Source organism: Aegilops tauschii, chromosome 6 (genome assembly GCF_002575655.3).
Source record: "Aegilops tauschii subsp. strangulata cultivar AL8/78 chromosome 6, Aet v6.0, whole genome shotgun sequence".
Lineage (NCBI taxonomy): Eukaryota > Viridiplantae > Streptophyta > Magnoliopsida > Poales > Poaceae > Aegilops > Aegilops tauschii.
Genome location: NC_053040.3, coordinates 34720403 through 34747385, shown reverse-complemented (window position 1 = coordinate 34747385; position 26983 = coordinate 34720403). Strand labels below are relative to the sequence as shown.

At 48.6% G+C, this 26983-nt stretch overlaps 5 protein-coding genes across 5 annotated transcripts; all 5 read left to right on the top strand.

The window, feature by feature from the left end:
* The first annotated feature begins 13760 nt into the window (after positions 1–13760).
* On the top strand, positions 13761–14336 carry LOC141025762 (putative F-box/kelch-repeat protein At3g17540). Its single transcript, XM_073501681.1, has one exon. The coding sequence runs from the start codon at positions 13761–13763 to the stop codon at positions 14334–14336; it is 576 nt and encodes a 191-aa protein (XP_073357782.1).
* Positions 14337–16694: 2358 nt separating this feature from the next.
* On the top strand, positions 16695–17270 carry LOC141025761 (putative F-box/kelch-repeat protein At3g17540). The gene has a single exon (XM_073501680.1). It carries the CDS (start codon positions 16695–16697, stop codon positions 17268–17270), a length of 576 nt encoding a protein of 191 aa, XP_073357781.1.
* A 2358-nt stretch (positions 17271–19628) lies between these two features.
* Positions 19629–20204, top strand: LOC141025760 (putative F-box/kelch-repeat protein At3g17540). Its single transcript, XM_073501679.1, has one exon. It carries the CDS (start codon positions 19629–19631, stop codon positions 20202–20204), a length of 576 nt encoding a protein of 191 aa, XP_073357780.1.
* A 2358-nt stretch (positions 20205–22562) lies between these two features.
* Positions 22563–23138, top strand: LOC141025759 (putative F-box/kelch-repeat protein At3g17540). The gene has a single exon (XM_073501678.1). It carries the CDS (start codon positions 22563–22565, stop codon positions 23136–23138), a length of 576 nt encoding a protein of 191 aa, XP_073357779.1.
* Positions 23139–25496: 2358 nt separating this feature from the next.
* LOC141025758 (putative F-box/kelch-repeat protein At3g17540) lies at positions 25497–26072 on the top strand. Its single transcript, XM_073501677.1, has one exon. It carries the CDS (start codon positions 25497–25499, stop codon positions 26070–26072), a length of 576 nt encoding a protein of 191 aa, XP_073357778.1.
* The last annotated feature ends 911 nt before the right edge of the window (positions 26073–26983 follow it).

Sequence of the window (26983 nt, the reverse complement as noted above, 5' to 3'; positions counted from 1 at the left end):
CGCAAGTTGATCACCAAAACATACATCAAGCGAATCACGCGAATATCCCATTGTCACCACAGATAAGCACATGCAAGACATACATCAAGTGTTCTCCAATCCTTAAAGACTCAATCCGATAAGATAACTTCAAAGGGAAAACTCAATCCATCACAAGACAGTAGAGGGGGAGAAACATCATAAGATCCAACTATAATAGCAAAGCTCGCGATACATCAAGATCGTGCCGAGTCAAGAACACGAGAGAGAGAGAGAGAGATCAAACACATAGCTAGCTACTGGTACATACCCTCAGCCCCGAGGGTGAACTACTCCCTCCTCGTCATGGAGATCGCCAGGATGATGAAGATGGCCACCGGTGAGGGATCCCCCCTCCGGCAGGGTGCCGGAACTGTTGGAAATATGCCCTAGAGGCAATAATAAATGGTTATTATTATATTTCCTTGTTCATGATAATTGTCTATTGTTCATGCTATAATTGTGTTATCCGGAAATCGTAATACATGTGTGAATACATAGACCACAACGTGTCCCTAGTAAGCCTCTAGTTGACTAGCTCGTTGATCAACAGATGGTCATGGTTTCCTGACTATGGACATTGGATGTCATTGATAACGGGATCACATCATTAGGAGAATGATGTGATGGACAAGACCCAATCCTAAGCATAGCACAAAAGATCGTGTAGTTCGTTTGCTAGAGATTTTCCAATGTCAAGTATCATTTCCTTAGACCATGAGATCGTGCAACTCCCGGATACCGTAGGAGTGCTTTGGGTGTACCAAACGTCACAACGTAACTAGGTGACTATAAAGGTACACTACGGGTATCTCTGAAAGTGTCTGTTGAGTTGGCACGGATCGAGACTGGGATTTGTCACTCCGTATGACGGAGAGGTATCTCTGGGCCCACTTGGTAATGCATCATCATAATGAGCTCAATGTGACTAAGGATTTAGCCGCGGGATCATGCATCACGGTACGAGTAAAGTGACTTGCCGGTAACGAGATTGAACGAGGTATTGGGATACCGACGATCGAATCTCGGGCAAGTAACGTACCGATTGACAAAGGGAATTGTATACGGGATTAATTGAATCCTCGACATCGTGGTTCATCCGATGAGATCATCGTGGAACATGTGGGAGCCGACATGGGTATCCAGATCCCGCTATTGGTTATTGACCGGAGAGGCGTCTCGGTCATGTCTGCATGTCTCCCGAACCCGTAGGGTCTACACACTTAAGGTTCGGTGACGCTAGGGTTGTAGAGATATTAGTATGCGGAAACCCGAAAGTTGTTCGGAGTCCCGGATGAGATCCCGGACATCACGAGGAGTTCCGGAATGGTTCGGAGGTGAAGAATTATATAAAGGAAGTCCAGTTTCTGCCACCGGGAAAGTTTCGGGGGTTATCGGTATTGTACCGGGACCACCGGAAGGGTCCCGGGGGTCCACTGGGTGGGGCCACCTATCCTGGAGGTCCCCATGGGCTGAAGTGGGAGGGTAACCAGCCTCTAGTGGGCTGGTGCGCCCCCCATGGGCCTTCCCCTGCGCCTAGGGTTGGAAACCCTGGGGGTGGGGGCGCCCCACCTGACTTGGGGGGGAAGTTTCCCCCCCCCCTTGGCCGCCCCCCCCCCCATAGATGGGATCCCAGGGCCGGCGCCCCCCCCCCCCTCTAGGGGGGCTATATAAAGGGGGGGAGGGAGGGCTGCGGTACCCTAGCCCCTGGCGCCTCCCTCTCCCTCCCGTCACACCTCTCTCTCCCGCTTGCGCTTGGCGAAGCCCTGCCGGGATCCCCGCTACTTCCACCACCACGCCGTCGTGCTGCTGGATCTCCATCAACCTCTCCTTCCCCCTTGCTGGATCAAGAAGGAGGAGACGTCGCTGCTCCGTACGTGTGTTGAACGCGGAGGTGCCGTCCGTTCGGCGCTCGGTCATCGGTGATTTGGATCACGACGAGTACGACTCCATCAACCCCGTTCACTTGAACGCTTCCGCTCGCGATCTACAAGGGTATGTAGATGCACTCCTTTCCCCTCGTTGCTAGTAAACTCCATAGATGGATCTTGGTGATGCGTAGAAAATTTTAAAATTCTGCAACGATCCCCAACAGTGGCATCATGAGCCAGGCCTATGCGTAGTTACTATGCACGAGTAGAACACAAAGCAGTTGTGGGCGTAGATGTTGTCAATTTTTCTTTCCACTACTAGTCTTATCTTGTTTCGGCGGTATTGTGGGATGAAGCGGCCCGGACCGACCTTACACGTACGCTTACGTGAGACAGGTTCCACCGACTGACATGCACTAGTTGCATAAGGTGGCTAGCGTGTGTCTGTCTCTCCCACTTTAGTCGGAACGGATTCGATGAAAAGGGTCCTTATGAAGGGTAAATAGAAATTGGCACATCACGTTGTGGTTTTACGTAGGTAAGAAACGTTCTTGCTAGAAACCTATAGAAGCCACGTAAAAACTTGCAACAACAATTAGAGGACGTCTAACTTGTTTTTGCAGCATGTGCCTTGTGATGTGATATGGCCAAAAGGATGTGATGAATGAGATATATGTGATGTATGAGATTGATCATATTCTTGTAATAGGAATCACGACTTGCATGTCGATGAGTATGACAACCGGCAGGAGCCATAGGAGTTGTCTTTATTTTTTTGTATGACCTGCGTGTCATTGAATAACGCCATGTAAATTACTTTACTTTATTGCTAAACGCGTTAGCCATAGAAGTAGAAGTAATCGTTGGCGTGACAACTTCATGAAGACACGATGATGGAGATCATGATGATGGAGATCATGGTGTCATGCCGGTGACGAAGATGATCATGGCGCCCCGAAGATGGAGATCAAAGGAGCAAAATGATATTGGCCATATCATGTCACTATTTGATTACATGTGATGTTTATCATGTTTTGCATCTTATTTGCTTAGAACGACGGTAGTAAGTAAGATGACCCCTTATAATAATTTCAAGAAAGTGTTCCCCCTAACTGTGCACTGTTGCGAAGGTTCGTTGTTTCGAAGCACCACGTGATGATCGGGTGTGATAGATTCTAACGTTCGCATACAACGGGTGTTGACGAGCCTAGCATGTACAGACATGGCCTCGGAACACACGCAATACACTTAGGTTGACTTGACGAGCCTAGCATGTACAGACATGGCCTCGGAACACGGAAGACCGAAAGGTCGAGCATGAGTCGTATAGAAGATACGATCAACATGGAGATGTTCACCGATCTTGACTAGTCCGTCTCACGTGATGATCGGACACGGCCTAGTTAACTCGGATCATGTTTCACTTAGATGACTAGAGGGGTGTCTATCTGAGTGGGAGTTCATTGAATAATTTGATTAGATGAACTTAATTATCATGAACTTAGTCTAAAATCTTTACAATATGTCTTGTAGATCAAATGGCCCATGTTGTCCTCAACTTCAACGCGTTCCTAGAGAAGACCAAGCTGAAAGATGATGGCAGCAACTATACGGACTGAGTCCGGAACCTGAGGATCATCCTCATAGCTGCCAAGAAAGATTATGTCCTAGAAGCACCGCTAGGTGAAGCACCCATCCCAGAGAACCAAGACGTTATGAACGCTTGGCAATCACGTGCGGATGATTACTCCCTCGTTCAGTGCGGCATGCTTTACAGCTTAGAACCGGGGCTCCAAAAGCGTTTTGAGAAACATGGAGCATATGAGATGTTCGAAGAGCTGAGAATGGTTTTCCAAGCTCATGCCCGGGTCGAGAGATATGAAGTCTCCGACAAGTTCTTCAGTTGTAAAATGGAGGAAAATAGTTCTGTCAGTGAGCACATACTCAGAATGTCTGAGTTACACAACCGCTTGTCTCAGCTGGGAGTGAATCTCCCGGATGACGCGGTCATTGACGGAATCCTTCAGTCGCTTCCACCAAGCTACAAGAGCTTTGTGATGAACTTCAATATGCAGGGGATGGAAAAGACCATTCCTGAGGTATATTCAATGCTGAAATCAGTGGAGGTGGAGATAAAAAAGGAACATCAAGTGTTGATGGTGAATAAAACCACTAAGTTCAAGAAAGGCAAGGGTAAGAAGAACTTCAAGAAAGACGGCAAGGGAGTTGCCACGCCCGGTAAACCAGTTGCTGGGAAGAAGCCAAGGAATGGGCCCAAGCCTGAGACTGAGTGCTTTTATTGCAAGGGAAGTGGTCACTGGAAGCGGAACTGCCCCAAATACTTAGCGGACAAGAAGGCCGGCAACACCAAAGGTATATGTGATATACATGTAATTGATGTGTACCTTACCAGTACTCGTAGTAGCTCCTGGGTATTTGATACCGGTGCGGTTGCTCATATTTGTAACTCAAAACAGGAGCTGCGGAATAAGCGGAGACTGGCGAAGGACGAGGTGACGATGCGCGTCGGGAATGGTTCCAAGGTCGATGTGATCGCCGTCGGCACGCTACCTCTGCATTTACCTACGGGATTAGTTTTAAACCTCAATAATTGTTATTTAGTGCCAGCTTTGAGCATGAACATTGTATCTGGATCTCGTTTAATTCGAGATGGCTACTCATTTAAATCCGAGAATAATGGTTGTTCTATTTATATGAGAGATATGTTTTATGGTCATGCCCCGCTGGTCAATGGTTTATTCTTGATGAATCTCGAACGTGATGTTACACATATTCATAGTGTGAATACCAAAAGATTTAAAGTTGATAACGATAGTCCCACATACTTGTGGCACTGCCGCCTTGGTCACATTGGTGTCAAACGCATGAAGAAGCTCCATGCAGATGGACTTTTGGAGTCTCTTGATTATGAATCATTTGACACGTGCGAACCATGCCTCATGGGTAAGATGACCAAGACTCCGTTCTCCGGAACAATGGAGCGAGCAACCAACTTATTGGAAATCATACATACTGATGTGTGCGGTCCAATGAGTGTTGAGGCTCGCCGTGGCTATTGTTATGTTCTCACTCTCACTGATGATTTAAGTAGATATGGGTATGTCTACCTAATGAAACACAAGTCTGAAACCTTTGTAAAGTTCAAGGAATTTCAGAGTGAGGTTGAGAATCAACGTGACAGGAAAATAAAGTTCCTGCGATCAGATCGTGGAGGGGAATATTTAAGTCATGAATTTGGCACACACTTAAGGAAATGTGGAATCGTTTCACAACTCACGCCGCCTGGAACACCTCAGCGAAATGGTGTGTCCGAACGTCGTAATCGCACTCTATTGGATATGGTGCGATCTATGATGTCTCTTACCGATCTACCGCTCTCATTTTGGGGCTATGCTTTAGAGACTGCCGCATTCACTTTAAATAGGGCCCCGTCGAAATCCGTTGAGACGACACCGTATGAATTATGGTTTGGGAAGAAACCTAAGCTGTCGTTTCTAAAAGTTTGGGGATGCGATGCTTATGTCAAGAAACTTCAACCTAAAAAGCTCGAACCCAAGTCGGAAAAATGCGTCTTCATAGGATACCCTAAGAAAACCATTGGGTATACCTTCTACCTCAGATCCGAAGGCAAGATCTTTGTTGCCAAGAACGGGTCCTTTCTGGAGAAAGAGTTTCTCTCGAAAGAATTAAGTGGGAGGAAAGTGGAACTTGATGAGGTGATAGTCATCCCTTCCGAACCGGAAAGTAGCGCAGCGCGGGAAGATGTTCGTGTGGTGCCTACACCGACTGGGGAGGAAGTTAATGATGATGATCATGAAGCTTCGGATCAAGTTACTGCTGAACTTCGTAGGTCCACAAGGACACGTTCCGCACCAGAGTGGTACGGCAACCCTGTCCTGGAAATCATGTTGTTAGACAACGGTGAACCTTCGAACTATGAAGAAGCGATGGTGGGCCCGGATTCCGACAAATGGCTAGAAGCCATGAAATCCGAGATAGGATCCATGTATGAAAAACGAAGTATGGACTTTGACTGACTTGGCCGATGATCGGCGAGCCATAGAAAATAAATGGATCTTTAAGAAGAAGACAGGCGCGGATGGTAACGTGACCATCTATAAGGCTCGACTTGTCGCTAAGGGTTATCGACAAGTTCAAGGGGTTGACTACGATGAGACTTTCTCACCCGTAGCGAAGCTGAAATCCGTCTGAATCATGTTAGCAATTGCCGCATTCTATGATTATGAGATATGGCAAATGGACGTCAAAACGGCATTCCTTAACGGCTTTCTTAAGGAAGAATTGTATATGATGCAGCCGGAAGGTTTTGTCGATCCTAAGAATGCTAACAAGGTATGCAAGCTCCAGCGCTCCATCTATGGGCTGGTGCAAGCATCTCGGAGTTGGAACATTCGATTTGATGAGATGATCAAAGCGTTTGGGTTTACACAGACTTATGGAGAAGCCTGTGTTTACAAGAAAGTGTCTGGGAGCTCTGTAGCATTTCTCTTATTATATGTGGATGACATACTATTGATGGGAAATGATATAGAATTCTTGGAAAGTATAAAGGCCTATTTGAATAAGTGTTTTTCAATGAAGGACCTTGGAGAAGCTGCTTATATATTAGGCATCAAGATCTATAGAGATAGATCAAGACGCCTCATTGGTCTTTCACAGAGTACGTACCTTGACAAGATATTGAAGAAGTTCAATATGGATCAGTCCAAGAAGGGGTTCTTGCCTGTATTGCAAGGTGTCCAATTGAGCACGGCTCAATGCCCGACCACGGCAGAAGATAGAGAAAAGATGAGTGTCATCACCTATGCCTCGGCCATAGGGTCTATTATGTATGCCATGCTGTGTACCAGACCTGATGTAAACCTTGCCGTAAGTTTGGTAGGAAGGTACCAAAGTAATCCCGGCATGGAACGCTGGACAGCGGTCAAGAATATCCTGAAGTACCTGAAGAGGACTAAGGATATGTTTCTCGTTTATGGAGGTGACGAAGAGCTCGTCGTAAAGGGTTACGTCGACGCTAGCTTCGACACAGATCTGGATGACTCGAAGTCACAAACCGGATACGTGTATATTTTGAATGGAGGGGCAGTAAGCTAGTGCAGTTGCAAGCAAAGCGTCGTGGCGGGATCTACATGTGAAGCGGAGTACATGGCAGCCTCAGAGGCAGCGCAAGAAGCAATCTGGATGAAGGAGTTCATTACCGACCTAGGGGTGATTCCCAATGCGTCGGGCCCGATGACTCTCTTCTGTGACAACACCGGAGCTATTGCCCTTGCCAAGGAGCCCAGGTTTCACAGAAAGACCAGGCATATCAAGCGTCGCTTCAACTCCATTCGTGAAAGTGTTCAAAATGGAGACATAGATATTTGTAAAGTACATACGGACCTGAATGTAGCAGATCCGTTGACTAAACCTCTCCCTAAAGCAAAACATGATCAACACCAGAACTCTATGGGTGTTCGATTCATCACAATGTAACTAGATTATTGACTCTAGTGCAAGTGGGAGACTGTTGGAAATATGCCCTAGAGGCAATAATAAATGGTTATTATTATATTTCCTTGTTCATGATAATTGTCTATTGTTCATGCTATAATTGTGTTATCCGGAAATCGTAATACATGTGTGAATACATAGACCACAACGTGTCCCTAGTAAGCCTCTAGTTGACTAGCTCGTTGATCAACAGATAGTCATGGTTTCCTGACTATGGACATTGGTTGTCATTGATAACGGGATCACATCATTAGGAGAATGATGTGATGGACAAGACCCAATCCTAAGCATAGCACAAAAGATCGTGTAGTTCGTTTGCTAGAGATTTTCCAATGTCAAGTATCATTTCCTTAGACCATGAGATCGTGCAACTCCCGGATACCGTAGGAGTGCTTTGGGTGTACCAAACGTCACAACGTAACTAGGTGACTATAAAGGTACACTACGGGTATCTCCGAAAGTGTCTGTTGAGTTGGCACGGATCGAGACTGGGATTTGTCACTCCGTATGACGGAGAGGTATCTTTGGGCCCACTCGGAAATGCATCATCATAATGAGCTCAATGTGACTAAGGAGTTAGCCGCGGGATCATGCATTACGGTACGAGTAAAGTGACTTGCCGGTAACGAGATTGAACGAGGTATTGGGATACCGACGATCGAATCTCGGGCAAGTAACGTACCGATTGACAAAGGGAATTGTATACGGGATTGATTGAATCCTCGACATCGTGGTTCATCCGATGAGATCATCGTGGAACATGTGGGAGCCGACATGGGTATCCAGATCCCGCTGTTGGTTATTGACCGGAGAGGCGTCTCGGTCATGTCTGCATGTCTCCCGAACCCGTAGGGTCTACACACTCAAGGTTCGATGACGCTAGGGTTGTAGAGATATTAGTATGCGGAAACCCGAAAGTTGTTCGGAGTCCTGGATGAGATCCCGGACGTCACGAGGAGTTCAGGAATGGTCCAGAGGTGAAGAATTATATATAGGAAGTCCAGTTTCGGCCACCGGGAAAGTTTCGGGGGTTATCGGTATTGTACCGGGACCACCGGAAGGGTCCCGGGGGTCCACCGGGTGGGGCCACCTATCCCGGAGGGCCCCATGGGCTGAAGTGGGAGGGGAACCAGCCCCTAGTGGGCTGGTGCGCCCCCCATGGGCCTCCCCCTGCGCCTAGGGTTGGAAACCCTAGGGGTGGGGGGCGCCCCACCTGACTTGGGGGGGAAGTTTCCCCCCTTGGCCGCCCCCCCCATAGATGGGATCCCAGGGCCGGCGCCCCCCCAGGGGGCCTATATAAAGGGGGGAGGGAGGGCTATGGTACCCTAGCCCCTGGCGCCTCCCTCTCCCTCCTGTCACACCTCTCTCTCCCGCTTGCGCTTGGCGAAGCCCTGCCCGGATCCTCGCTACTTCCACCACCACACCGTCGTGCTGCTGGATCTCCATCAACCTCTCCTTCCCCCTTGTTGGATCAAGAAGGGGGATACGTCGCTGCTCCATACGTGTGTTGAATGCGGAGGTGCTGTCCGTTCGGCGCTCGGTTATCGGTGATTTGGATCACGACGGGTACGACTCCATCAACCCCGTTCACTTGAACGCTTCCGCTCGCGATCTACAAGGGTACGTAGATGCACTCCTTTCCCCTCGTTGCTAGTAAACTCCATAGATGGATCTTGGTGATGCGTAGAAAATTTTAAAATTCTGCAACGATCCCCAACAGGAACAGGTTCCCGATTGGTTTTTTGGTGGCTACAGAGGCTTGCGGCGTCGGAAAATCCTGATCCATTCTGTTCCTCGATGTTTTTAGGGTATATGGACATATATAGGCGAAAGAAATAGGTCAGGGGAGCCACGAGGGGCCCATGAGGGTGGGGGCGCGCCCAGGGGTAGGGCGCGCCTCCCTGCCTCGTGGCTTCCTCGAAGCTTCCCTGACGTCTACTCCAAGTCTCCTGGATTGCTTCCGTTCCAAAAATAACTCTCCCGAAGGTTTCATTCCGTTTGGACTCCGTTTGATATTTCTTTTCTTCGAAACACTGAAATAGACAAGAAAACAGCAATTTGGGCTGGGCCTCCGGTTAATAGGTTAGTCCCAAAAATAATATAAAAGTGTTTAGTAAAGCCCATAAATATCCAAAATAGATAATATAATAGCATGAATACTTCATAAATTATAAATACGTTGAAGACGTATCACGCATCTTGCGGCGGCAGCGGATCCGTCCTCTGCGCAGGCGGCGGCCCGCCCCCGGCCTGTCATGGCTACCGTGTCGAGAGCAGGAGGGATCGCACCGGGCGGAGACACACGCGCCGCTCGTCCTGATCCCAGCTTCGGGAACCCAGGTTTAGCGATCACAGGATCCCTAGCGCCGCGTCGTACGTAACTCAGCCCCGCTCGCAGGCCAAAATCGCGTACAGCATGCGTCAAACTGATGCCCTCGATGGGTTGGGACACTACCTGGGCCACTTGCCCTAGTTCTGTTGCGCCCAAAACCACCTCTCTCGAATCAGGCCCAACTTGGCCCAGTAGATATTTCAAACGAGACTCCCTGTCCGCCTGGATCTGGCCGAGATCCATCATCGGCGCTGGCGCCGCCGTCTGCCGTTTCTTTTTTCGGCGACCTTCGACGACCTTCCAAGATCCCACAAAGTCACCGAGAGTAAGAGTAGGGAGACGCACCTTAGGTAACAGTCCCTTCCATGGCCTGATCACCGTCGCCGCCGTTCGCCGGTGAACGACTCGCCCGACCATCTCGTTCTTCTACCCTGCCTGTAGACCGATCCTTGCCGGATCATCGAGGGGTAGCACCTTGTCAACAGTCGATGCCACCTCGTCCTCATCGTAACCTGAAAGGAAAAACTCGCAAATCAAGTCAGAAGGCGTCGGCGATGGAAGAAACTCCGGCGAAGACGCTTCCTTCTCGCCATCTGATTCGTCCTCGTCCTTGTCCGCTAACGCCCAGAAGCGGCCCCCGAATCGCCGCCGCAAGCCGAGGTCAGGAGATCGGGCACGGGCGGCGGAGACCCCCTGAGTCGCCCCCTGAGTCGCCATGCCTGAAATACGCCCAATTGGCTCTATCTCGGGGTCCTACCTTTGCTATGTCTTGCTTCGATCTAACAAAAACCTTCTGTGGGGAGCTGAACTCTCTCTTGGGAACGTTCTGGTGGAGCCAACAAGATAAGCAAAATGCGCTGCATTAGATAAATTGGGAAAAGCTAACACTGCCCAAGGCAATGGGAGGACTAGGGTTTCGGGACATGCATATGTTCAACATCACCATGTTGTCCAGACAAGGATGGAGAATCCTCCAAAATCAGTCCAGCCTGTGCGCAAGGGTGCTGGAGGCGCGATATTTTCCGCACTGCAGTGTTCTTGAGGCTCAGGCACATGATGGTATCTCGTACTCGTGGCGAAGCATCCTCCATGGTCTATAGCTAATCAAGGAAGGGTATATCTGGAGAATTGGGACTGGATCGCAGGTGAATATCTGGACTGACCCCTGGATACCAAGATTCTGGTCACGGCGGGTTATCACCCCCTAGAGGTGCTAGTCTGCTAACGCAAGTGTCTAATCTCATTTGCCCTGTAACTGGATGTTGGGATGAGCAGCTGGTGAAGGACACCTTTTGTGCTGAAGACACCCAACGGATATTACAGATCCCTCTACGGGATGGGGTGGACGACTTCATAGCACGGCATTATGATAGCAAGGGAAATCATTCTGTGAAGAGTGCATACAAACTACAAGTTGAGCTAAGCAAGCAAGTTGGGAATGGATCGCCAGGATCGAGCTCCAGTGGAGCCGGACAGCTAGAGCGAACTGCTGATCAGTCGTGGAAATGCATTTGGAAACTCCCATGTCCGCCTAAGCTACAAATGTTCGTATGGCGTATAAAACACGAAGCTCTGGCCCTTTGTCTAAACTTGGAGACGAGAGGAGTACAGCTAGAGAAAGCTTGCTGCTTCTTTTGCGGTAATGGGAAAGAGGATGGTGGACACCTCTTCGTCAAGTGCAAATGGGCTAAAGAAGTGTGGCGTGAACTAGGACTGGAAAAAGAACGCATGCGGCTGGAAAAGATCACAGGTGTACATGCGATGCTAGACCAGCTCTGGGAGTTGGACGAGAAGAAAAGGGTCCTAATTATAATCTTCTGGTGGCAATGGTGGAACCAGCGCAACAAAATCCGTGAAGGACAGTTGCCGTTGCAGGTTCCGGAGGTCTAAGGCGGGTCGGAAGTACTGCAATGGAGTATGAACAAGTGTTTGCACCAGAGAAGCAAAGAACGCCCTTGGGGAAATGGCGGCCACCTGAAGCTGATATGCTCAAATTTAATCTTGATGGGGCATTCACTCCTGGACAGTTCATTAGTGGATGGGGTGTGGTGGCTCGTGATATCAATGGCCGAGTGGTGGTTGCTCGCGCTGGGCGCCAGGACCAAGCATTGGATGCGTTTGGGGCCAAAGTTAACGCGTTGGCGGCGGCAATCACGACTGCGACGTAGCTGGGTGCCACACGGGTCGTTTTTGAAACTGACTCGCGGTTGCTAGCTGATGCTATGAACGTCCGAATAGCTGATTCCTCACAGTATGCTGCGATCATTGAAGATCTGAAGTTCCAGTTCAAGATGTGGTTCTCGAAATGTAGCGTGATCCCATGTAGGGGCACTGCAAATTCTGCAGCACATGAATTAGCCCAGATCGGCGGTATGTGCTGACATAGTGTTTGTATGGAGTGGAACTCTAATGTACCGCCCGCTGTGGCTGCTTGTGTCTCGGGGGATATGTCCGAGCGCCGTTAATCTATAAAGCTTTGCTTTGCCTTCAAAAAAGAAAACGGACGAAATTACGTTGGTAAGAAGCAATAGCCCTTTTATTATCATTAGGTAAAGATAAAGATAAAGAGGTAAAGATGGTACCTAGTAATAGGGCAACGCGTTGGTTGTGCTAATTTTGCCTAGGGGAACTTGGTTGTAGTTGCATGTCTCTACATGGAGTTCTTGTATTTAGTCACCACCTAACCCTTGATCTCTAGTCCTAGCTGAGCAGTTACGTTGAGTTTGGCCACAATGAAGGCCGAGTCCACCTCGATGAATCCATTCTAATCTGCTAAATTTGGTTTCGGACTTGTTTCGTGCCTTGTGCGCTTTACAAAGTACTCCAATTGTAGTACAACCAGCTTGCCAAAAAGTAAAAACAAATTACAACGGCGTACCGCCTTCCAATGTGGCACTTAAATGTGTTCATTTTCCCCTGATTTTGTTTAATATGTCTGATTCTCAGTCTTTTCAGTGTTCGTACTATGCCACCTGAAACCCATAATTGCTTCGTTCCCCGTAGGAAAAAAATCTTAGGAATTGTTTCATTCACCGATCAAAATAAACACTCCCATAGATTAGGCCATCACTGACCCCCTAATCCCGCCACTCGTGGTTTTGAAGAAAATTGCCGATAAAAGTCCTCCATGGTCCATTACTGATAACATTTCACCATTTGCAAACCATCGGCGAGCAAAAAATACCAATGATAACATCTCATGTCTGATTTGATCCACGTCGAGCGACAACTGGAGCCGAGGATGGCAATGACATGTATCGAGGCTGTCGACAAACGGAAACCACAGGCAGGATGACCTTCCCAACTGTCGTGGAAAGGTCCACACTAGTCTCCTATGTCGTTACTCCCATTATCCAGCTACATGATTTTATTTAATATACAACCCTAAGGATTTTCCAGAATACATAGGAATTCCAAGTTATCTCGAGTGCGACTATTCTGCACCCAGGCCCAGATGAGTCAGGGTGTGAACGGTAAAATCATTTTAAATCGCAAAACAATTTAAAATCATCCGATTATTTTTTTATGGTGCCAGATGCTCAAGTGCGTGGTGCCTGTGCAAAATTTGGGAAGTTTTGACATTCGAAAAGCTCATGGCAAAAAAGACAAATTTCGGGTGTGTGAGAAACTTTTGAAAACAACACTATTTGCAGCTGATTTTGTCTATTTTTTTCCATGAGCGCCTCAAATGTCCAAACACCTTGAAATACTGCATAAATATCATGCCTTTGAGCTTCTTGGATAACAAAAAAAAGTTAGATATTTTATTAAAAAAAATCTGCTATTTTATTGTCCATTGGCTGTAGATTTTTTTTAGGGATTCTAGATGAGCCGGGCTCCGAATTGAATTATCTCGGCCTTTTGTTCAGAGAAAAACGTGTTGGGCTTCATCGCTTGCATCGCACTTGATGGCTGCCACACTGGGCTGCTTCACTCCAGTGTCACCATCCCGCAGTTCACTGGCCTGAGGGTTCGAGTCCACCACAACCCTAGAGGCCGAGATGACGGCCAGCCGCCGCCGCCGCCGTGCCCCCTTGCCGGTGGCTGGGCCGCTGGAAGACGACGACCTCCTCTCGGAGATCCTCCTCCGCCTCCCCCCGGAGCCTTCCTCACTCCCCCGCGCATCCGCCGTCTGCAAGCGCTGGCTCCTCCTCGTCTCCGACCCCGGCTTCGTCCGTCGCTTCCGCCGCCACCACCGACACAGCCCTCCCCTTATCGGCTGCTTCACCCACGACCCGAAAGGCATCTCCTTCACACCTTCCATGGATTCCCCCGATCGTGTCCCCGCCGGACGCTTCTCCTTGCAGCTCGACCACAGATTGCTCTGCTCTATCCTCGGCTGCTGCCATGGCCTCATGCTCATCTCCAACAAATGGAAGAGGCGAGTCGTTGTGTGGGATCCCGTCACCGGCGACCAGCACCACATTGCCATTCCCCATTGGTTCAATGTGATTGCAAACCCGATCCAGGGGGCTGTGCTTCGTATGGCGTATAAAACACGAAGCTCTGGCCCTTTGTCTAAACTTGGAGACGAGAGGAGTACAGCTAGAGAAAGCTTGCTGCTTCTTTTGCGGTAATGGGAAAGAGGATGGTGGACACCTCTTCGTCAAGTGCAAATGGGCTAAAGAAGTGTGGCGTGAACTAGGACTGGAAAAAGAACGCATGCGGCTGGAAAAGATCACAGGTGTACATGCGATGCTAGACCAGCTCTGGGAGTTGGACGAGAAGAAAAGGGTCCTAATTATAATCTTCTGGTGGCAATGGTGGAACCAGCGCAACAAAATCCGTGAAGGACAGTTGCCGTTGCAGGTTCCGGAGGTCTAAGGCGGGTCGGAAGTACTGCAATGGAGTATGAACAAGTGTTTGCACCAGAGAAGCAAAGAACGCCCTTGGGGAAATGGCGGCCACCTGAAGCTGATATGCTCAAATTTAATCTTGATGGGGCATTCACTCCTGGACAGTTCATTAGTGGATGGGGTGTGGTGGCTCGTGATATCAATGGCCGAGTGGTGGTTGCTCGCGCTGGGCGCCAGGACCAAGCATTGGATGCGTTTGGGGCCAAAGTTAACGCGTTGGCGGCGGCAATCACGACTGCGACGTAGCTGGGTGCCACACGGGTCGTTTTTGAAACTGACTCGCGGTTGCTAGCTGATGCTATGAACGTCCGAATAGCTGATTCCTCACAGTATGCTGCGATCATTGAAGATCTGAAGTTCCAGTTCAAGATGTGGTTCTCGAAATGTAGCGTGATCCCATGTAGGGGCACTGCAAATTCTGCAGCACATGAATTAGCCCAGATCGGCGGTATGTGCTGACATAGTGTTTGTATGGAGTGGAACTCTAATGTACCGCCCGCTGTGGCTGCTTGTGTCTCGGGGGATATGTCCGAGCGCCGTTAATCTATAAAGCTTTGCTTTGCCTTCAAAAAAGAAAACGGACGAAATTACGTTGGTAAGAAGCAATAGCCCTTTTATTATCATTAGGTAAAGATAAAGATAAAGAGGTAAAGATGGTATCTAGTAATAGGGCAACGCGTTGGTTGTGCTAATTTTGCCTAGGGGAACTTGGTTGTAGTTGCATGTCTCTACATGGAGTTCTTGTATTTAGTCACCACCTAACCCTTGATCTCTAGTCCTAGCTGAGCAGTTACGTTGAGTTTGGCCACAATGAAGGCCGAGTCCACCTCGATGAATCCATTCTAATCTGCTAAATTTGGTTTCGGACTTGTTTCGTGCCTTGTGCGCTTTACAAAGTACTCCAATTGTAGTACAACCAGCTTGCCAAAAAGTAAAAACAAATTACAACGGCGTACCGCCTTCCAATGTGGCACTTAAATGTGTTCATTTTCCCCTGATTTTGTTTAATATGTCTGATTCTCAGTCTTTTCAGTGTTCGTACTATGCCACCTGAAACCCATAATTGCTTCGTTCCCCGTAGGAAAAAAATCTTAGGAATTGTTTCATTCACCGATCAAAATAAACACTCCCATAGATTAGGCCATCACTGACCCCCTAATCCCGCCACTCGTGGTTTTGAAGAAAATTGCCGATAAAAGTCCTCCATGGTCCATTACTGATAACATTTCACCATTTGCAAACCATCGGCGAGCAAAAAATACCAATGATAACATCTCATGTCTGATTTGATCCACGTCGAGCGACAACTGGAGCCGAGGATGGCAATGACATGTATCGAGGCTGTCGACAAACGGAAACCACAGGCAGGATGACCTTCCCAACTGTCGTGGAAAGGTCCACACTAGTCTCCTATGTCGTTACTCCCATTATCCAGCTACATGATTTTATTTAATATACAACCCTAAGGATTTTCCAGAATACATAGGAATTCCAAGTTATCTCGAGTGCGACTATTCTGCACCCAGGCCCAGATGAGTCAGGGTGTGAACGGTAAAATCATTTTAAATCGCAAAACAATTTAAAATCATCCGATTATTTTTTTATGGTGCCAGATGCTCAAGTGCGTGGTGCCTGTGCAAAATTTGGGAAGTTTTGACATACGAAAAGCTCATGGCAAAAAAGACAAATTTCGGGTGTGTGAGAAACTTTTGAAAACAACACTATTTGCAGCTGATTTTGTCTATTTTTTTCCATGAGCGCCTCAAATGTCCAAACACCTTGAAATACTGCATAAATATCATGCCTTTGAGCTTCTTGGATAACAAAAAAAAGTTAGATATTTTATTAAAAAAAATCTGCTATTTTATTGTCCATTGGCTGTAGATTTTTTTTAGGGATTCTAGATGAGCCGGGCTCCGAATTGAATTATCTCGGCCTTTTGTTCAGAGAAAAACGTGTTGGGCTTCATCGCTTGCATCGCACTTGATGGCTGCCACACTGGGCTGCTTCACTCCAGTGTCACCATCCCGCAGTTCACTGGCCTGAGGGTTCGAGTCCACCACAACCCTAGAGGCCGAGATGACGGCCAGCCGCCGCCGCCGCCGTGCCCCCTTGCCGGTGGCTGGGCCGCTGGAAGACGACGACCTCCTCTCGGAGATCCTCCTCCGCCTCCCCCCGGAGCCTTCCTCACTCCCCCGCGCATCCGCCGTCTGCAAGCGCTGGCTCCTCCTCGTCTCCGACCCCGGCTTCGTCCGTCGCTTCCGCCGCCACCACCGACACAGCCCTCCCCTTATCGGCTGCTTCACCCACGACCCGAAAGGCATCTCCTTCACACCTTCCATGGATTCCCCCGATCGTGTCCCCGCCGGACGCTTCTCCTTGCAGCTCGACCACAGATTGCTCTGCTCTGTCCTCGGCTGCTGCCATGGCCTCATGCTCATCTCCAACAAATGGAAGAGGCGAGTCGTTGTGTGGGATCCCGTCACCGGCGACCAGCACCACATTGCCATTCCCCATTGGTTCAATGTGATTGCAAACCCGATCCAGGGGGCTGTGCTTCGTATGGCGTATAAAACACGAAGCTCTGGCCCTTTGTCTAAACTTGGAGACGAGAGGAGTACAGCTAGAGAAAGCTTGCTGCTTCTTTTGCGGTAATGGGAAAGAGGATGGTGGACACCTCTTCGTCAAGTGCAAATGGGCTAAAGAAGTGTGGCGTGAACTAGGACTGGAAAAAGAACGCATGCGGCTGGAAAAGATCACAGGTGTACATGCGATGCTAGACCAGCTCTGGGAGTTGGACGAGAAGAAAAGGGTCCTAATTATAATCTTCTGGTGGCAATGGTGGAACCAGCGCAACAAAATCCGTGAAGGACAGTTGCCGTTGCAGGTTCCGGAGGTCTAAGGCGGGTCGGAAGTACTGCAATGGAGTATGAACAAGTGTTTGCACCAGAGAAGCAAAGAACGCCCTTGGGGAAATGGCGGCCACCTGAAGCTGATATGCTCAAATTTAATCTTGATGGGGCATTCACTCCTGGACAGTTCATTAGTGGATGGGGTGTGGTGGCTCGTGATATCAATGGCCGAGTGGTGGTTGCTCGCGCTGGGCGCCAGGACCAAGCATTGGATGCGTTTGGGGCCAAAGTTAACGCGTTGGCGGCGGCAATCACGACTGCGACGTAGCTGGGTGCCACACGGGTCGTTTTTGAAACTGACTCGCGGTTGCTAGCTGATGCTATGAACGTCCGAATAGCTGATTCCTCACAGTATGCTGCGATCATTGAAGATCTGAAGTTCCAGTTCAAGATGTGGTTCTCGAAATGTAGCGTGATCCCATGTAGGGGCACTGCAAATTCTGCAGCACATGAATTAGCCCAGATCGGCGGTATGTGCTGACATAGTGTTTGTATGGAGTGGAACTCTAATGTACCGCCCGCTGTGGCTGCTTGTGTCTCGGGGGATATGTCCGAGCGCCGTTAATCTATAAAGCTTTGCTTTGCCTTCAAAAAAGAAAACGGACGAAATTACGTTGGTAAGAAGCAATAGCCCTTTTATTATCATTAGGTAAAGATAAAGATAAAGAGGTAAAGATGGTATCTAGTAATAGGGCAACGCGTTGGTTGTGCTAATTTTGCCTAGGGGAACTTGGTTGTAGTTGCATGTCTCTACATGGAGTTCTTGTATTTAGTCACCACCTAACCCTTGATCTCTAGTCCTAGCTGAGCAGTTACGTTGAGTTTGGCCACAATGAAGGCCGAGTCCACCTCGATGAATCCATTCTAATCTGCTAAATTTGGTTTCGGACTTGTTTCGTGCCTTGTGCGCTTTACAAAGTACTCCAATTGTAGTACAACCAGCTTGCCAAAAAGTAAAAACAAATTACAACGGCGTACCGCCTTCCAATGTGGCACTTAAATGTGTTCATTTTCCCCTGATTTTGTTTAATATGTCTGATTCTCAGTCTTTTCAGTGTTCGTACTATGCCACCTGAAACCCATAATTGCTTCGTTCCCCGTAGGAAAAAAATCTTAGGAATTGTTTCATTCACCGATCAAAATAAACACTCCCATAGATTAGGCCATCACTGACCCCCTAATCCCGCCACTCGTGGTTTTGAAGAAAATTGCCGATAAAAGTCCTCCATGGTCCATTACTGATAACATTTCACCATTTGCAAACCATCGGCGAGCAAAAAATACCAATGATAACATCTCATGTCTGATTTGATCCACGTCGAGCGACAACTGGAGCCGAGGATGGCAATGACATGTATCGAGGCTGTCGACAAACGGAAACCACAGGCAGGATGACCTTCCCAACTGTCGTGGAAAGGTCCACACTAGTCTCCTATGTCGTTACTCCCATTATCCAGCTACATGATTTTATTTAATATACAACCCTAAGGATTTTCCATAATACATAGGAATTCCAAGTTATCTCGAGTGCGACTATTCTGCACCCAGGCCCAGATGAGTCAGGGTGTGAACGGTAAAATCATTTTAAATCGCAAAACAATTTAAAATCATCCGATTATTTTTTTATGGTGCCAGATGCTCAAGTGCGTGGTGCCTGTGCAAAATTTGGGAAGTTTTGACATACGAAAAGCTCATGGCAAAAAAGACAAATTTCGGGTGTGTGAGAAACTTTTGAAAACAACACTATTTGCAGCTGATTTTGTCTATTTTTTTCCATGAGCGCCTCAAATGTCCAAACACCTTGAAATACTGCATAAATATCATGCCTTTGAGCTTCTTGGATAACAAAAAAAAGTTAGATATTTTATTAAAAAAAATCTGCTATTTTATTGTCCATTGGCTGTAGATTTTTTTTAGGGATTCTAGATGAGCCGGGCTCCGAATTGAATTATCTCGGCCTTTTGTTCAGAGAAAAACGTGTTGGGCTTCATCGCTTGCATCGCACTTGATGGCTGCCACACTGGGCTGCTTCACTCCAGTGTCACCATCCCGCAGTTCACTGGCCTGAGGGTTCGAGTCCACCACAACCCTAGAGGCCGAGATGACGGCCAGCCGCCGCCGCCGCCGTGCCCCCTTGCCGGTGGCTGGGCCGCTGGAAGACGACGACCTCCTCTCGGAGATCCTCCTCCGCCTCCCCCCGGAGCCTTCCTCACTCCCCCGCGCATCCGCCGTCTGCAAGCGCTGGCTCCTCCTCGTCTCCGACCCCGGCTTCGTCCGTCGCTTCCGCCGCCACCACCGACACAGCCCTCCCCTTATCGGCTGCTTCACCCACGACCCGAAAGGCATCTCCTTCACACCTTCCATGGATTCCCCCGATCGTGTCCCCGCCGGACGCTTCTCCTTGCAGCTCGACCACAGATTGCTCTGCTCTGTCCTCGGCTGCTGCCATGGCCTCATGCTCATCTCCAACAAATGGAAGAGGCGAGTCGTTGTGTGGGATCCCGTCACCGGCGACCAGCACCACATTGCCATTCCCCATTGGTTCAATGTGATTGCAAACCCGATCCAGGGGGCTGTGCTTCGTATGGCGTATAAAACACGAAGCTCTGGCCCTTTGTCTAAACTTGGAGACGAGAGGAGTACAGCTAGAGAAAGCTTGCTGCTTCTTTTGCGGTAATGGGAAAGAGGATGGTGGACACCTCTTCGTCAAGTGCAAATGGGCTAAAGAAGTGTGGCGTGAACTAGGACTGGAAAAAGAACGCATGCGGCTGGAAAAGATCACAGGTGTACATGCGATGCTAGACCAGCTCTGGGAGTTGGACGAGAAGAAAAGGGTCCTAATTATAATCTTCTGGTGGCAATGGTGGAACCAGCGCAACAAAATCCGTGAAGGACAGTTGCCGTTGCAGGTTCCGGAGGTCTAAGGCGGGTCGGAAGTACTGCAATGGAGTATGAACAAGTGTTTGCACCAGAGAAGCAAAGAACGCCCTTGGGGAAATGGCGGCCACCTGAAGCTGATATGCTCAAATTTAATCTTGATGGGGCATTCACTCCTGGACAGTTCATTAGTGGATGGGGTGTGGTGGCTCGTGATATCAATGGCCGAGTGGTGGTTGCTCGCGCTGGGCGCCAGGACCAAGCATTGGATGCGTTTGGGGCCAAAGTTAACGCGTTGGCGGCGGCAATCACGACTGCGACGTAGCTGGGTGCCACACGGGTCGTTTTTGAAACTGACTCGCGGTTGCTAGCTGATGCTATGAACGTCCGAATAGCTGATTCCTCACAGTATGCTGCGATCATTGAAGATCTGAAGTTCCAGTTCAAGATGTGGTTCTCGAAATGTAGCGTGATCCCATGTAGGGGCACTGCAAATTCTGCAGCACATGAATTAGCCCAGATCGGCGGTATGTGCTGACATAGTGTTTGTATGGAGTGGAACTCTAATGTACCGCCCGCTGTGGCTGCTTGTGTCTCGGGGGATATGTCCGAGCGCCGTTAATCTATAAAGCTTTGCTTTGCCTTCAAAAAAGAAAACGGACGAAATTACGTTGGTAAGAAGCAATAGCCCTTTTATTATCATTAGGTAAAGATAAAGATAAAGAGGTAAAGATGGTATCTAGTAATAGGGCAACGCGTTGGTTGTGCTAATTTTGCCTAGGGGAACTTGGTTGTAGTTGCATGTCTCTACATGGAGTTCTTGTATTTAGTCACCACCTAACCCTTGATCTCTAGTCCTAGCTGAGCAGTTACGTTGAGTTTGGCCACAATGAAGGCCGAGTCCACCTCGATGAATCCATTCTAATCTGCTAAATTTGGTTTCGGACTTGTTTCGTGCCTTGTGCGCTTTACAAAGTACTCCAATTGTAGTACAACCAGCTTGCCAAAAAGTAAAAACAAATTACAACGGCGTACCGCCTTCCAATGTGGCACTTAAATGTGTTCATTTTCCCCTGATTTTGTTTAATATGTCTGATTCTCAGTCTTTTCAGTGTTCGTACTATGCCACCTGAAACCCATAATTGCTTCGTTCCCCGTAGGAAAAAAATCTTAGGAATTGTTTCATTCACCGATCAAAATAAACACTCCCATAGATTAGGCCATCACTGACCCCCTAATCCCGCCACTCGTGGTTTTGAAGAAAATTGCCGATAAAAGTCCTCCATGGTCCATTACTGATAACATTTCACCATTTGCAAACCATCGGCGAGCAAAAAATACCAATGATAACATCTCATGTCTGATTTGATCCACGTCGAGCGACAACTGGAGCCGAGGATGGCAATGACATGTATCGAGGCTGTCGACAAACGGAAACCACAGGCAGGATGACCTTCCCAACTGTCGTGGAAAGGTCCACACTAGTCTCCTATGTCGTTACTCCCATTATCCAGCTACATGATTTTATTTAATATACAACCCTAAGGATTTTCCATAATACATAGGAATTCCAAGTTATCTCGAGTGCGACTATTCTGCACCCAGGCCCAGATGAGTCAGGGTGTGAACGGTAAAATCATTTTAAATCGCAAAACAATTTAAAATCATCCGATTATTTTTTTATGGTGCCAGATGCTCAAGTGCGTGGTGCCTGTGCAAAATTTGGGAAGTTTTGACATACGAAAAGCTCATGGCAAAAAAGACAAATTTCGGGTGTGTGAGAAACTTTTGAAAACAACACTATTTGCAGCTGATTTTGTCTATTTTTTTCCATGAGCGCCTCAAATGTCCAAACACCTTGAAATACTGCATAAATATCATGCCTTTGAGCTTCTTGGATAACAAAAAAAAGTTAGATATTTTATTAAAAAAAATCTGCTATTTTATTGTCCATTGGCTGTAGATTTTTTTTAGGGATTCTAGATGAGCCGGGCTCCGAATTGAATTATCTCGGCCTTTTGTTCAGAGAAAAACGTGTTGGGCTTCATCGCTTGCATCGCACTTGATGGCTGCCACACTGGGCTGCTTCACTCCAGTGTCACCATCCCGCAGTTCACTGGCCTGAGGGTTCGAGTCCACCACAACCCTAGAGGCCGAGATGACGGCCAGCCGCCGCCGCCGCCGTGCCCCCTTGCCGGTGGCTGGGCCGCTGGAAGACGACGACCTCCTCTCGGAGATCCTCCTCCGCCTCCCCCCGGAGCCTTCCTCACTCCCCCGCGCATCCGCCGTCTGCAAGCGCTGGCTCCTCCTCGTCTCCGACCCCGGCTTCGTCCGTCGCTTCCGCCGCCACCACCGACACAGCCCTCCCCTTATCGGCTGCTTCACCCACGACCCGAAAGGCATCTCCTTCACACCTTCCATGGATTCCCCCGATCGTGTCCCCGCCGGACGCTTCTCCTTGCAGCTCGACCACAGATTGCTCTGCTCTGTCCTCGGCTGCTGCCATGGCCTCATGCTCATCTCCAACAAATGGAAGAGGCGAGTCGTTGTGTGGGATCCCGTCACCGGCGACCAGCACCACATTGCCATTCCCCATTGGTTCAATGTGATTGCAAACCCGATCCAGGGGGCTGTGCTTCGTATGGCGTATAAAACACGAAGCTCTGGCCCTTTGTCTAAACTTGGAGACGAGAGGAGTACAGCTAGAGAAAGCTTGCTGCTTCTTTTGCGGTAATGGGAAAGAGGATGGTGGACACCTCTTCGTCAAGTGCAAATGGGCTAAAGAAGTGTGGCGTGAACTAGGACTGGAAAAAGAACGCATGCGGCTGGAAAAGATCACAGGTGTACATGCGATGCTAGACCAGCTCTGGGAGTTGGACGAGAAGAAAAGGGTCCTAATTATAATCTTCTGGTGGCAATGGTGGAACCAGCGCAACAAAATCCGTGAAGGACAGTTGCCGTTGCAGGTTCCGGAGGTCTAAGGCGGGTCGGAAGTACTGCAATGGAGTATGAACAAGTGTTTGCACCAGAGAAGCAAAGAACGCCCTTGGGGAAATGGCGGCCACCTGAAGCTGATATGCTCAAATTTAATCTTGATGGGGCATTCACTCCTGGACAGTTCATTAGTGGATGGGGTGTGGTGGCTCGTGATATCAATGGCCGAGTGGTGGTTGCTCGCGCTGGGCGCCAGGACCAAGCATTGGATGCGTTTGGGGCCAAAGTTAACGCGTTGGCGGCGGCAATCACGACTGCGACGTAGCTGGGTGCCACACGGGTCGTTTTTGAAACTGACTCGCGGTTGCTAGCTGATGCTATGAACGTCCGAATAGCTGATTCCTCACAGTATGCTGCGATCATTGAAGATCTGAAGTTCCAGTTCAAGATGTGGTTCTCGAAATGTAGCGTGATCCCATGTAGGGGCACTGCAAATTCTGCAGCACATGAATTAGCCCAGATCGGCGGTATGTGCTGACATAGTGTTTGTATGGAGTGGAACTCTAATGTACCGCCCGCTGTGGCTGCTTGTGTCTCGGGGGATATGTCCGAGCGCCGTTAATCTATAAAGCTTTGCTTTGCCTTCAAAAAAGAAAACGGACGAAATTACGTTGGTAAGAAGCAATAGCCCTTTTATTATCATTAGGTAAAGATAAAGATAAAGAGGTAAAGATGGTATCTAGTAATAGGGCAACGCGTTGGTTGTGCTAATTTTGCCTAGGGGAACTTGGTTGTAGTTGCATGTCTCTACATGGAGTTCTTGTATTTAGTCACCACCTAACCCTTGATCTCTAGTCCTAGCTGAGCAGTTACGTTGAGTTTGGCCACAATGAAGGCCGAGTCCACCTCGATGAATCCATTCTAATCTGCTAAATTTGGTTTCGGACTTGTTTCGTGCCTTGTGCGCTTTACAAAGTACTCCAATTGTAGTACAACCAGCTTGCCAAAAAGTAAAAACAAATTACAACGGCGTACCGCCTTCCAATGTGGCACTTAAATGTGTTCATTTTCCCCTGATTTTGTTTAATATGTCTGATTCTCAGTCTTTTCAGTGTTCGTACTATGCCACCTGAAACCCATAATTGCTTCGTTCCCCGTAGGAAAAAAATCTTAGGAATTGTTTCATTCACCGATCAAAATAAACACTCCCATAGATTAGGCCATCACTGACCCCCTAATCCCGCCACTCGTGGTTTTGAAGAAAATTGCCGATAAAAGTCCTCCATGGTCCATTACTGATAACATTTCACCATTTGCAAACCATCGGCGAGCAAAAAATACCAATGATAACATCTCATGTCTGATTTGATCCACGTCGAGCGACAACTGGAGCCGAGGATGGCAATGACATGTATCGAGGCTGTCGACAAACGGAAACCACAGGCAGGATGACCTTCCCAACTGTCGTGGAAAGGTCCACACTAGTCTCCTATGTCGTTACTCCCATTATCCAGCTACATGATTTTATTTAATATACAACCCTAAGGATTTTCCAGAATACATAGGAATTCCAAGTTATCTCGAGTGCGACTATTCTGCACCCAGGCCCAGATGAGTCAGGGTGTGAACGGTAAAATCATTTTAAATCGCAAAACAATTTAAAATCATCCGATTATTTTTTTATGGTGCCAGATGCTCAAGTGCGTGGTGCCTGTGCAAAATTTGGGAAGTTTTGACATACGAAAAGCTCATGGCAAAAAAGACAAATTTCGGGTGTGTGAGAAACTTTTGAAAACAACACTATTTGCAGCTGATTTTGTCTATTTTTTTCCATGAGCGCCTCAAATGTCCAAACACCTTGAAATACTGCATAAATATCATGCCTTTGAGCTTCTTGGATAACAAAAAAAAGTTAGATATTTTATTAAAAAAAATCTGCTATTTTATTGTCCATTGGCTGTAGATTTTTTTTAGGGATTCTAGATGAGCCGGGCTCCGAATTGAATTATCTCGGCCTTTTGTTCAGAGAAAAACGTGTTGGGCTTCATCGCTTGCATCGCACTTGATGGCTGCCACACTGGGCTGCTTCACTCCAGTGTCACCATCCCGCAGTTCACTGGCCTGAGGGTTCGAGTCCACCACAACCCTAGAGGCCGAGATGACGGCCAGCCGCCGCCGCCGCCGTGCCCCCTTGCCGGTGGCTGGGCCGCTGGAAGACGACGACCTCCTCTCGGAGATCCTCCTCCGCCTCCCCCCGGAGCCTTCCTCACTCCCCCGCGCATCCGCCGTCTGCAAGCGCTGGCTCCTCCTCGTCTCCGACCCCGGCTTCGTCCGTCGCTTCCGCCGCCACCACCGACACAGCCCTCCCCTTATCGGCTGCTTCACCCACGACCCGAAAGGCATCTCCTTCACACCTTCCATGGATTCCCCCGATCGTGTCCCCGCCGGACGCTTCTCCTTGCAGCTCGACCACAGATTGCTCTGCTCTGTCCTCGGCTGCTGCCATGGCCTCATGCTCATCTCCAACAAATGGAAGAGGCGAGTCGTTGTGTGGGATCCCGTCACCGGCGACCAGCACCACATTGCCATTCCCCATTGGTTCAATGTGATTGCAAACCCGATCCAGGGGGCTGTGCTTCGTATGGCGTATAAAACACGAAGCTCTGGCCCTTTGTCTAAACTTGGAGACGAGAGGAGTACAGCTAGAGAAAGCTTGCTGCTTCTTTTGCGGTAATGGGAAAGAGGATGGTGGACACCTCTTCGTCAAGTGCAAATGGGCTAAAGAAGTGTGGCGTGAACTAGGACTGGAAAAAGAACGCATGCGGCTGGAAAAGATCACAGGTGTACATGCGATGCTAGACCAGCTCTGGGAGTTGGACGAGAAGAAAAGGGTCCTAATTATAATCTTCTGGTGGCAATGGTGGAACCAGCGCAACAAAATCCGTGAAGGACAGTTGCCGTTGCAGGTTCCGGAGGTCTAAGGCGGGTCGGAAGTACTGCAATGGAGTATGAACAAGTGTTTGCACCAGAGAAGCAAAGAACGCCCTTGGGGAAATGGCGGCCACCTGAAGCTGATATGCTCAAATTTAATCTTGATGGGGCATTCACTCCTGGACAGTTCATTAGTGGATGGGGTGTGGTGGCTCGTGATATCAATGGCCGAGTGGTGGTTGCTCGCGCTGGGCGCCAGGACCAAGCATTGGATGCGTTTGGGGCCAAAGTTAACGCGTTGGCGGCGGCAATCACGACTGCGACGTAGCTGGGTGCCACACGGGTCGTTTTTGAAACTGACTCGCGGTTGCTAGCTGATGCTATGAACGTCCGAATAGCTGATTCCTCACAGTATGCTGCGATCATTGAAGATCTGAAGTTCCAGTTCAAGATGTGGTTCTCGAAATGTAGCGTGATCCCATGTAGGGGCACTGCAAATTCTGCAGCACATGAATTAGCCCAGATCGGCGGTATGTGCTGACATAGTGTTTGTATGGAGTGGAACTCTAATGTACCGCCCGCTGTGGCTGCTTGTGTCTCGGGGGATATGTCCGAGCGCCGTTAATCTATAAAGCTTTGCTTTGCCTTCAAAAAAGAAAACGGACGAAATTACGTTGGTAAGAAGCAATAGCCCTTTTATTATCATTAGGTAAA

Coding starts and splice junctions, on each gene's coding strand:
- LOC141025762 (XM_073501681.1), top strand. CDS start 13,761: ATGACGGCCAGCCGCCGCCGCCGCCGTGCCCCCTTGCCGGTGGCTGGG.
- LOC141025758 (XM_073501677.1), top strand. CDS start 25,497: ATGACGGCCAGCCGCCGCCGCCGCCGTGCCCCCTTGCCGGTGGCTGGG.
- LOC141025759 (XM_073501678.1), top strand. CDS start 22,563: ATGACGGCCAGCCGCCGCCGCCGCCGTGCCCCCTTGCCGGTGGCTGGG.
- LOC141025761 (XM_073501680.1), top strand. CDS start 16,695: ATGACGGCCAGCCGCCGCCGCCGCCGTGCCCCCTTGCCGGTGGCTGGG.
- LOC141025760 (XM_073501679.1), top strand. CDS start 19,629: ATGACGGCCAGCCGCCGCCGCCGCCGTGCCCCCTTGCCGGTGGCTGGG.